We start from the raw sequence: 12,500 nt of genomic DNA on the forward strand, positions 1-12,500 counted from the left end.
GAGGGAGCTAGAACAGGCTGAAAATAACCCATCAGAAGGGCTTTTTTTAACCTGCAGTAAAGCTGAGAATTCATTCAAACAAATAATAATCCGGAATAGTAACATGTACACACACACACACACACACACACACACACACACTCATTTACATAAATACACAAATACACACACACGCCCACACATGTATATATGACTGAGTGTTTGTGTGTGTGTGTGTGTGTGTGTGTGTGTGAGTGTGTGTGTATGTGTGTGTGTGTGTGTGTGTACATGTAAGCATTTCGCAGTTCCACAGTGTGTGTGTGTGTGTGTGTGTGCTTGTGTGTGTGTGTGTGAGTGTGTGTGTGTATGTGTGTGTGTGTGTACATGTAAGCATTTCGCAGTTCCACAGTGTGTGTGTGTGTGTGTGTGTGTGTGTGTATACATATATAGACATACACATTAGTTTCACCCTGGGGTTTCACCCAGCAGACTACAGCCCCAAAGAGCTGCTGATTTGTATGTCACAGCCATCTGTTCAGACTAATTAACTAATTAACTAATTAATGAACTCAGGGGAAGATTCCTCCATACTTAGGCCTGCTGACTGAGAGGCTGTCTTCTTCTCCATTTTAGCCCTGCTCTTCACTAGTCTAGTCTCTAGTGTCTGGTCTATAGTCTGTAATCTGTTCTATTTACTAGTCTAGTCTCTAGTGTCTGGTCTATAGTCTGGAATCTGTTTTATTAACTAGTCTAGACTCTAGTGTCTGGTCTATAGTCTGTAATCTGTTCTATTTACTAGTCTAGTCTCTAGTGTCTGGTCTATAGTCTGAAATCTGTTCTATTTACTAGTCTAGACTCTAGTGTCTGGTCTATAGTCTGGAATCTGTTCTATTTACTAGTCTAGACTCTAGTGTCTGGTCTATAGTCTGGAATCTGTTTTATTAACTAGTCTAGACTCTAGTGTCTGGTCTATAGTCTGGAATCTGTTCTATTTACTAGTCTAGTCTCTAGTGTCTGGTCTATAGTCTGGAATCTGTTTTATTAACTAGTCTAGACTCTAGTGTCTGGACTATAGTCTGAAATCTGTTCTATTTACTAGTTTAGACTCTAATGTCTGGTCTATAGTCTGGAATCTGTTCTCTTCACTAGTCTAGTCTCTAGTGTCTGGTCTATAGCCTGGAATCTTTTCTATTTACTAGTTTAGTCTTGTGTCTGCTCTGTGTCAGTCTCATGGCTTCTCTATTCCAAAGTCTCCCTCCTTTTTTTGCTGTTTCCCTGTCTCTCTCCGTCCATCTCTCTTCTAGCTTTCTCTCTCTCTGTCTCTCATTCTCTCCCCCTCTCTGTGCATTGTAGTCCACTGATCCATGTCCCTTTGTCAAATCCACCCTATTTGCAGAGACAGATTACCCTAATTAGTTTCCTAATTCCATGAGAGACTACCATACGCTGGTTTATTTTTTTTTTTTCCTGTCACTACCAGCAAGCAGAAAATCCCCAAATTATGATCCTGAGTCACCCAGACTCTTCTCAAGGATGTATTTATATTTCACCACAAAGTCCCTCCCTTCTGATGTGGCCTTTAATTTCATCATCACAAATTCTAATTTAAAGAGGGAACAATAAAGGTCCTGCCACATTGGCCGCTTATTCCCGCCGAGAACGGGAAGACTTCCCAGCCGAGGTGTCAGGAGTGAGAACACTCCACGCTCACAAACGGGAGCTGGTGCGTGCGTGTGGCCCACCACCTCTCACTTCCACTGGCTGTGTGCTAAATGACACGAATCCGCGTTCCACACAACACCATCGGATCCAGTCTCATTAGCCCAATTGATTTTGTATTGCCGATGTGATTAAAGATGAAGGATCCATAACGGGGCGGCATTTAAAAGCGTTTTGATGGCTTAATCCAATGGGATGACGCGTGGTCGCTGGCCATTGTCCGTGATGTGTGGATCTGCGGGGCTTTGTGGGTTTTGTTTTTGTTTTTTTTTAAAGCCAAGCACCCTCGTGTGTTCGAAAGATCCGGCGACCGTCGGTAGCCTCAAAGCTCGCAGCCACGCCCCCTCCCAATGAGCCTGCCCCCTCACCCTCCTGACCGGGACCCCCAGCGTAGACACACCGCCCTAAAACAGAGCGCTCCTGTCCTCTCCTGCCTGCTTATCCTCGTGAGGAGCGGAGGGAGGAGGGGACGTTACAAGATGCAGACACAGCCACTGGGACATCCTCTTAAGCAAAGGATTCACTCCAGTGTCCTTCATCACGTCCTGACCGGAGGAGACCTGCAGGGGACATTTTTAGCCTCACCTTCTCGGCCACTGCCGGCTGGGGACAGCGTTTAGCGCAGCAAACTTGGGGAACGTCTCTGGGTCGGGTGGAGAGGGAGAGATGAGGAGACAGAACCAATTTAGCTGGTAGGGAACACGTCGGGAATGCTCTAGGGAGCGCGCCACCTGGGGGCGGAGGAGGCGCTCCACGCTCAGCTGTCACGCTTTACACCCCATCGGCAGGAGCCTGGGTAAGGGCAGGCAGACCTTTAAGAAGCCTTCCCGTCCCAGCTGGGAGTGATTCCCTCCTCAGTGAAGTTCTAAGGAGCCGGGCTTAGCTCTGGATCCATACCAGGAAAAGAGAAGAGGGAGGGAGGGAGGGAGGGAGGGAGGGAGGGAGGGGAGAGGAAGAGAGAGAGAGAGAGAGAGAGAGAGAGAGAGAGAAAGAGAGATTTGGCTTCATATGAAGAATCCCAAATATGGTTGGATAGTTCTCACAGATTATGGTAATCTAACCATTTTCAATAATACAGTTTATTATTTGTTTTAATTCTGTATATCTAATTACTTGTGAGAATGTGAATACAAAAGACTCCTACACTTGAAATACTGGATTTTATACAGTTCTTCTCCCCCTCTCTCTCTCTCTCTCTCTCTCTCTCTCTCTCTCTCTCTGTGTCTCTCACTTTCTCTCTCTCTCTCTTTCTCTCACACCTTCTCTCTCTTCGTTCCTTGCCAACACCCCTCTCTCCTTCCTTTTTTCCTCTGAAGGGAGGAGAGGTTAAAGACTCACAGTGGGTTGGTCGTTAGCCAGAGCTGCTTAGAGAATATTCAGGACTTTGCTGCATACTCTGCTCCTTTCAGTGCTACAGTCAGCAGGACACCAGCTCAACCCAGAGGAAGAGAAGAGGCGCAGACAGGCACACACAGAGACACACTTACACACACACACCTACACACACACACACACACACATACACACACACACACACACACACATTCACACCTACACACACACACATACACACCTACACACACACACATGCACACATACACACACACACACACGCACACACACACATGCACGCACACACACACACACACACACACACATATACACGCACACATGCGCACACACACACACGCACACATACACACATACATACACACACACACACACACCTACACACACACACACACACACCTACACACACACCTACATACACACATGCGCACGCACGCGCACACACATGAGCGCGCACACATACACACACACACATACACGCACGCACACACACGCGCACATACACACACACATGCACGCACACACACATGCATTTGCACACCAATTCATGAACTTACAAATGAAATTCACGCAACCATACAGACAGACACAGATATATACACACACACACACACACACACACACACACACACATGCATGAAGAGAGATAACACTTCCATTAAAGCCAGAGTTAATTCCTCGTGTTCTGAGTGTTGATGATTACTCACAGTGCTCCTATGCCACCAATTCTACATTTCTACTCAGAATTTTAACCTTTGTCATTGGTCTTTTTTCCCCAAAACTATTTCATTATTTAGACAAGTTTCTCTCTTGGTATAAGGCTGGATGGAGAGATAGTAATGACGATTAGAATAAATAATCATTTACATGAAAACGGGGGTGTTTTTGGATGCGTCGCCCTGGTTTGAAAGGACATCAGCTTTTGGAGTGTACCTGTGTGCACATAGCAGGACAGCACTCTAGGAGAGAGGATGGTTGCCAGGCAACAGCAGCAAACAGCTCCAGAGAAGGTTAATGTGATGGCAGACAGTGTGTGTGTGTGTGTGTGTGTGTGTGTGTGTGTGTGTGTGTGTGTTTGTATGTATGTATGCCCATGTGTGTGCACAAAAGTGTGTGTGTGTTTGTGTGTGTGTGTGTGTATTTGTATGTGTGTGCGTGTGTGTGTGTGTGCCATGACAGCGTGCCCAACACCTCAATCAATATCTCTTCCAATGGCTGAGCAGCTCCATTTACACTGTCAATCACGTGATCAATCATTCAACATCCTGTCCTCTGAGCCATTTCTCAGCCGACTGAACTCTACTCAGAGATTCCCTCCATCAGGCTCAGGCTTTGAATCGCGGCACCTGTTTTTTGTCAGACTCCATCCTACCCTCGCTCCGCCCTGATGTCTGTATCCAGCGTTGACGCCCTGGTGGGTGGAGCGTTTAGGTGGAGGAGTAACACTCGCACCGGGCGTGTGCAGCTCATCGAGGCCGAAGGAGGAGCCGCTCGTTCCGCTCGGCCCCGCGCCAAACCGGCCTGTGAAACTGTCTGGAAAGTGGTGCTGCCTAAGAAGCATCGGGGCCGCGTTTATCCGAGCACACGCTCCTCACAGCTGTTCTGAGGCCATGTGGGAGAGAGAGTCGCAGCTACTATCATGTTTGTGAAGCCCAGAGCCTGGCCAAGTGGCTGGGAAGTACACTCACACTGCATTACTGTCGCACACGCGTCTGTGTGTGTGTGTGTGTGTGTGTGTGTGTGTGTGTGTGTGTACACCCCAGAGACCTGGATGGCAAGCACTTTCTCTCAGCAGAATAGCATGTCAGAAAATATCAGAAAACCAATTACACACACACACACAAACACACACACACACGCGCACACACATATATAAAGGAGGGAAAGAGAAATGGGGAAGACTTTGGGATGGAGACTGACGGAGAAAGAGAACAAATTACTGACTATAAATCGGACATGAGAAAATAGACAAGTGAAGAGCACGGATTACAGACCATACCCCAGACACTAGAGACTAGACTAGTGAAGAGCACGGATTACAGACCATACCCCAGACACTAGAGACTAGACTAGTGAAGAGCACGGATTACAGACCATACCCCAGACACTAGAGACTAGACTAGTGAAGAGCACGGATTACAGACCATACCCCAGACACTAGAGACTAGACTAGTGAAGAGCACGGATTACAGACTATACCCCAGACACTAGAGACTAGACTAGTGAAGAGCACGGATTACAGACCATACCCCAGACACTAGAGACTAGACTAGTGAAGAGCACGGATTACAGACCATACCCCAGACACTAGAGACTAGACTAGTGAAGAGCACGGATTACAGACCATACCCCAGACACTAGAGACTAGACTAGTGAAGAGCACGGATTACAGACCATACCCCAGACACTAGAGACTAGACTAGTGAAGAGCACGGATTACAGACCATACCCCAGACACTAGAGACTAGACTAGTGAAGAGCACGGATTACAGACCATACCCCAGACACTAGAGACTAGACTAGTGAAGAGCACGGATTACAGACCATACCCCAGACACTAGAGACTAGACTAGTGAAGAGCAGGGCTAAGATGGAGAAGAAGACAACCTCTTAGTCAACAGGCCCAAGCAAGATGTTGGTCTTATTTTAATCATGATGTTCAGTATGTCATTTAGCCCTCTTTGTCATTCTGTGTGACTCTGATATCTGTAATGAATTTGCATATTATGCACAGGACACTTGCCAATCCGTGTTCATCTGTATCATGCTATAACCTTCTCTGTGATGGTCCTCTCACCTTCTGTCTTTTAGACATATATTCCATTTTTCTCCCGCGCTCGGGCTTCACCTCTGAAGGCCAGAGAGCGTTTACGTTTGTTTTCCGCCTCTTTGCCTTCTATGCTGGCTCCTCCCTTCCTCCCTCTCATCTGCCGTGTGCTGTGGAAAAGATTGCTGGCTGGCGCGGCCCGAGGACGGCTTTCTTAGACAGATGAAATTTGCTGGAAGTTCCCTGCCTCCACAGGCTCATCCCCTTAGCACAGAATCAGAGAGGACAGGAAAACGGGGGGCGAATGACCCGTTTATCTTTCATTTACGGCACATTCTAGAACGTATTGTGCGCCATTGTAAAAGCCACGCTTCATCTACGTCGCAGTATTGTGTCGGTGGACTGTCCTGCCGTGGCGTCGGTCAATGGCTGCTGCGTGTGGATTTATGGCGTGGTTGAGAGCTCCTGAATGCAGTGATCAGCTAAGCTCGTTAATACAGTTCTCATGGCCCGTTCTGTATGCCTGGGACAGAGTTTCCGCACCCATTAGTAATCTGAGAGAGCTCAGTACACATGCAGAGGAATTCGGAAGAGCTGCGATGAGTATCTGTACAGTTCTTCTCTGGTCTTGCTGTAAAGCCGGACGGTCCGTGCACGTTTCCTTGCGACCGCGCAAAACGAGGTTCTCCACTAAAATTCCGTGAGCTCAGCATCTCCCTGTTTCCCCGTCTCCCCGTGAGCTCAGCGTTTCACTGGTCCTCCGTGTCTCTTCACCCTGGCCCCTGTCTCCCGGCAGGCTTCCTGAGCACTGGGGACCAGTCAGCCAAAGGGAACTATGGGTTGCTGGACCAGATCCAGGCACTGCGCTGGCTCAACGAGAACATCGGTCACTTCGGGGGCGACCAGGAGAGGATCACCATCTTCGGCTCTGGGGCTGGGGCTTCCTGCGTCAACCTGCTCATCCTGTCCCACCACTCCGAGGGTGAGAGCCTTCGTCATCATCATCGCTGTTGTCATTGTCACTTTTGTAATCAGTGCTGTAACAGATGGTGGTGTTCTTTAAGAAAATGGCTATTTATCCGAGTTATCAAACTCGGCAGAATCCGCGTTAATATACCCGTAGTCTTCACCTCTTAATCTTAACTTTTTCCAGCAGTGATATCATTCTCCTCATCTTCATCCTCATCTTCTTTGTCATCATCATCATCACCATCACCGTCATGGTTGTTCTTAACTCCCTGTGCATACACTTAAAGGGGAGGTTTTTTTACTCTCAACCAAGGCCTTATGAGACCCATGTTTTATTACAGTTATAACACTTTATGTACGAGAGCCTCTCAGCATAGTCCGTCTTTTACCAGTGATCAAAAAAGAATAAAACGAGGTGTTACTAGAAAAACAGAGCCAACCATACTGTTTAGGTTTGGTTTATTTGTGTGTAAGTGCTTCTAATGTTTAAAATGTGTTTATAATATAGGTGTGTTTATAAAATATTGTGGCAAGTAGTTCCAAAAATGAAACATGATATTTAGCCACACAGTCAAATATGGTTTCTCCTTCTCCTGAAAGGTTAACAAATCAACTGGGTTTAAGCCCAGCAGTGGAGACACAGTACAGTTCTTAGTGCTACAGCTATCAACACTCACTTGGTCACTCATTCTCACACACACACACACATACAGCTATGGTGGTGCAGTACGATTCTCAGTGCTAAAGCTATCTGCGAGGTTGTGCTATCAGTGATTATAAAAAATGGGAAAATATCCATTCTATTAAGGATGTCATCGGGGGTGAAAACTTTCCTTTGCACTTTAATGTCTGGGAAAGCCTGGTAATTGTTCTGTATTTGTTGTCTGTGTGTGTGTGTGTGTGTGTGTGTGTGTGTGTGTGTGTGTGTGTGTGTGTGTGTGTTCTGAAGGCCTGGCTAGAGGCTGGTCTGAAACAGGACTAATGACACTGTAGAGTGATGTTAGTTTTACACAGGATGATAATGAGAGCCAAGTGAGCATGCCTGTGTTGCACTCAGTCACAGGTGTGTGTGTGTGTGTGTGTGAGAGAGAGAGAGAGACAGAGATTGAGACTGATATATACCGTTATCATGAGATCACACAGGCAGCTGAGTTTGATACAGGCTTATAATGAGAACTGTGTGATGAATATGCAAGGAACTGAGACAGATACATAATGAGAAGCATGTGAATATGGATGTGTGTGTGTGTGCGCGTGTGTGTGTGTGTGTGTGTGTGTAGGGAGAATAGAAGAATAGTGCAGAAGCACTCAGCAGAGTCCTAATTGATTTCCTAGGGATAGGCGCTCAGAGAGAGGCAAGCACTGCAGTGGTGGGGGACAGGATTGTGTGTTATTATTTTTCACTGCTACAGCGTAAACAGTGTTGTGTGTATGATTGTATCCCTTGGTAAAAGGGAGAGTGTGTGTGTGTGTGTGTGTGTGTAAAATAGAAAGAAAGAGAGAGAACTGAGGAGGCAGCTTTTAATAATGAATTGCAGAGTCTTCAGATGGGAACATGGGTACATGAAGGCACTTTACATAACAGCACAGTAGCATGTCGTGAAGCAGATTTTCTGTGTCTCATCCTGAGCTCACACCAGCACTACTGCCAGCCACAGCTAGCTACAGTCCTCTCTGCCCCGACAGAGTCAACCCGCAACCAGCTACGTTTTGTTCACGTCATCCCCCACGTCTGGCATCTATCACACACCATCAGCGCTGTCCCCCCACCTCAGGATGGTTACTGGTTTATTGTGTCCCCCCACCTCAGGATGGTTACTGGTTTATTGTGTCCCCCCACCTCAGGATGGTTACTGGTTTATTGTGTCCCCCCCCCCACCTCAGGATGATTACTGGTTTATTGTGTCCCCCCAACTCAGGATGGTTACTGGTTTATTGTGTCCCCCCCACCTCAGGATGGTTACTGGTTTATTGTGTCCCCCCCTACTTCAGGATGGTTACTGGTTTATTGTCTCCTGGTTTATTGTGTCCCCCCATCTCAGGATGGTTACTGGTTTATTGTGTCCCCCCCTACTTCAGGATGGTTACTGGTTTATTGTCTCCTGGTTTATTGTGTCCCCCCATCTCAGGATGGTTACTGGTTTATTGTGCCCCCCCCCACCTCAGGATGGTTACTGGTTTATTGTGTCCCCCCATCCTCCAGGCTTGTTCCAGAGGGCCATCGCCCAGAGTGGCTCCGCCATCTCCAGCTGGTCCGTCAACTACCGCCCACTCATGTACACCAAGATCCTGGCCAAAAAGGTGGGCTGTAGCTATGGCGACACGGCGGACCTGGTGGACTGCCTGCGGAGGAAGAGCTTCCGGGAGCTGGTGGACCAGGACATCCAGCCGGCACGCTACCACATCGCCTTCGGGCCTGTGGTGGATGGCGACGTAGTCCCCGATGACCCCGAGATCCTCATGCAGCAGGTCTCAGATCAGCGCCGCTCTCCTCCCGCTGCTGACGCGTGCTGAGCCCCAGCAAGGCGGCCTGCGCACTAGACAGCAGTGCAGCATTGCGATTACGCTCTGACATATTGCAATTGGCATGTGCTGCACAATATACTGAAACACAGTGCTAACCCTTTAACGTGATGAGATTTAAAGATTGGCCTATTACTTTTAAATGATTATTTATGCTTGTTTGATAACGTGAATGCTGTCACTAATCAAAACACATACAGCTTTTGGCAGAGACTCTTATCCATATGGATATACATATTCATAAGCATGACGGTATATGTGGTTCCTGTGATTCAAACCCATGACCTCGCTGTTTCGAACCCTTTGCACTACCCGCTCTGTGAGACAAGCCACGGCAGCACAGTAACGCCCCGTGACCCTTCATGACGCATCGGTATTACAGTATCGCGATATCGCTATGTTGGCTGCAAGCACTGGAGGTTTACATCATACAGCAGAGTTCCATATCACGTCTGGTATCTGGGTCTTTTTTTTTTTACGCGTATGTGTTATTGATGCGCGGATTTGACCAGGGGCGCTTTTCATGTGTACAGTTCCGCAGCCTGCCATATCTGGGTCGTTATTTCTAATTCATGTGTGTCAGCAACATAGTTTCCACCGAGGAGCCGGCAGAGCACACGCCGCTGCATCTTGGCTGTCGTCACACTTCTTGTGTCATCGCTCATCGCGCCTGGCCATTGCTCTGTGACTTCTGCAGGGGGAGTTCCTGAACTATGACATCCTCCTGGGCGTGAACCAGGGGGAAGGGCTTAAGTTCGTGGATGACAGCGAGGGGGAAGATGGAATCTCGGCCGCCTCCTTCGATTACACCATATCCAACTTTGTGGACAACCTCTACGGATACCCAGATGGTTCGTGCCATGTACCCTGCCTGTTGTCTTGTTCCCAAAGCCAGATGGTTCGTGCCGTGTCTCATGTCTGTTGTTTCTTTGTGCGTAAGGAAGGTGCTGAGTGCAACCTGTCTTTGAACCCATCGTTACTCTCCCTCGCTGTCTCACTCACTGTCTTACTCACTCTCTCACTCTGTCTCTCTCCCTCTCACCCTCTCTCTCTCACTCTCACTCTCACTGTCTCTCACTCTCTCACTCTGTCTCTCTCCCTCTCACTCTCACTCTCTCACTGTCTCACTCTGTCTCTCTCCCTCTCACTCTCACTCTCTCATTCTCACTCTGTCTCTCTCCCTCTCTCTCTCACTGTCTCTCTCACTCTCATTCTCTCACTCTGTCTCTCTCCCTCTCACCCTCTCTCTCATTCTCACTCTGTCTCTCTCTCTCTCTCTCTCTCTCTCTCTCTCTCTCTCTCTCTCTCTCTCTCTTTCTTACTCTCTCAGGCAAAGACATCCTGCGTGAGACCATAAAGTTCATGTACACGGACTGGGCCGACCGAGATAACGGTGACATGCGGCGCAAGACCCTGCTGGCGCTCTTCACCGACCACCAGTGGGTGGCACCAGCGGTGGCCACAGCCAAGCTGCACGCCGAGTTCCAGTCTCCCGTCTACTTCTACACCTTCCACCACCACTGCCAGACGGAGGCGCGGCCAGAGTGGGCGGATGCGGCACACGGCGACGAGATCCCCTACATCTTCGGGGTCCCCATGGTGGGCGCCACTGACCTCTTTCCCTGCAACTTTTCCAAGAATGACGTCATGCTCAGTGCCGTGGTGATGACCTACTGGACCAACTTCGCAAAGAGCGGGTCAGTCAGCCCCCCCCCTTTGGGGTGGAGCTTTCAGCCATACTTAACGCCTCTGCTGATTGGTGACGCGCTCAGTTCTCCGACAGGGTGAAATGTTTCGATCAGATTTGGTCTTCATCTTGAGCCAGTCTGAGTGTTTTTTTCACAGCAGCGGTGTGCGCTGTTGAGCTAGAATCGCCACTCTTTCGTACGTCCAAACATGCTCCAAATCAGAGCAGAAGTGATCTGTTCACGTGTTTTTAGACTTCAGAGAAAAGACAAAATCGGAGAGAAAAATCAAATTTCACTTTTGGTCTAATGAAAGTTTTATTTATTGTAAATGTTAAGCAAGTTTTGGACTTTAGATTTGTGTGTCATGGAAACACATGACTCATGGGAGTATTACAGGGGCTGTAGGCAACTGCAGGGGGCGTGTAACAGCTCTGAATGTGGATGTCCGCACCTGTTTTCTCACTCTGTGTTTCTGAATGCGTTTCCCGGCAGTGACCCGAATATCCCCGTGCCCCAGGACACCAAATTCATCCACACCAAGCCCAACCGCTTTGAGGAGGTCATCTGGCCCAAGTTCAGCTCCAAGGACAAGCAGTACCTGCACATCGGCCTGAAGCCGCGCGTCCGCGATAACTACCGCGCCAACAAGGTGGCCTTCTGGCTGGAGCTGGTGCCCCACCTGCACGCACTACACAAGGAGTTCATCAAATTCATCACCACCCGCCTGCCCCCCAGCGGGGGTCACAGGCCCGGCTGGAAGAACTCGGGGCAGGGGCCGGGCACCCGCTCCACGCGTCACCCGGTGATCTCCACCTACCCGCCCGACCCGGAGCCCGAGGGCTCGGAGCGCCCGCGCGTGTCCCCGTTCCCGGACGCCACGCGGGACTACTCGACGGAGCTGAGCGTGACGGTGGCGGTGGGCGCCTCGCTCCTCTTCCTCAACGTGCTGGCCTTCGCCGCGCTCTACTACAAGCGCGACAAACGCCACGAGCTGCTCCAACGGCGACACCGCCGTCTGTCGCCCCAGCGGGGTGCCGGCCCCGCCTCCGGGATCGTGGGGGCCCCGCCCCACAACGACCTGGCCCTCAGCCAGGAGGAGGAGCTCATGTCCCTGCAGATGAAGCAGCAGAGAGTGGAGCTGGACCACGGCACGCCGCTGACCCCGCGTGGCCTCCACGGCGACCTCGAGCCGCTCCGCCCGCCCGTGTGCCCGCCGGACTACACCCTGGCTCTGCGGCGGGCGCCCGAGGACGTGCCCCTCATGACGGCCAACGCCCTGTCTGTCCTCCCCAGTACCATCGCGGGCATGCAGCCCCTCCACGCCTTCAACACCTACCCCCCCGCCCCTGCGCCCGGATCCAGCCATAGCAACAGTGCCCTGCCCTACCAGCATTCCACCACCCGCGTATAGTAGCTTGTCCCGGGGGGCCCAAGCACCTCGCGACCCTCTGGGCACAGACTTCCCGCACCCGGGCCGGCGCTCTTCAGAGATGCTGTCCAACTCA

At 49.8% G+C, this 12,500-nt stretch overlaps 1 protein-coding gene across 2 annotated transcripts in view; it reads left to right on the forward strand.

The window, feature by feature from the left end:
• nlgn2b (neuroligin 2b) overlaps positions 1–12,500 on the forward strand; it is a 57,982-nt gene that overhangs the window by 42,009 nt on the left and 3,473 nt on the right. For both annotated transcript variants that reach the window (XM_035535937.2, XM_081702348.1), the window contains 5 exons: positions 6,612–6,797; positions 8,988–9,253; positions 10,005–10,158; positions 10,638–11,004; positions 11,488–12,500. The exon at positions 11,488–12,500 is cut by the window's right edge and continues 3,473 nt beyond it. In XM_035535937.2, the coding sequence (XP_035391830.1) occupies positions 6,612–6,797; positions 8,988–9,253; positions 10,005–10,158; positions 10,638–11,004; positions 11,488–12,406 (1,892 nt within the window). In that variant the 3' untranslated portion in view covers positions 12,407–12,500. The remainder of the gene's footprint in view (positions 1–6,611; positions 6,798–8,987; positions 9,254–10,004; positions 10,159–10,637; positions 11,005–11,487) is intronic.

This window comes from Electrophorus electricus, chromosome 19, assembly GCF_041902795.1.
Source record: "Electrophorus electricus isolate QZ-2024a chromosome 19, ASM4190279v1, whole genome shotgun sequence".
In the NCBI taxonomy this organism is placed as follows: domain Eukaryota; kingdom Metazoa; phylum Chordata; class Actinopteri; order Gymnotiformes; family Gymnotidae; genus Electrophorus; species Electrophorus electricus.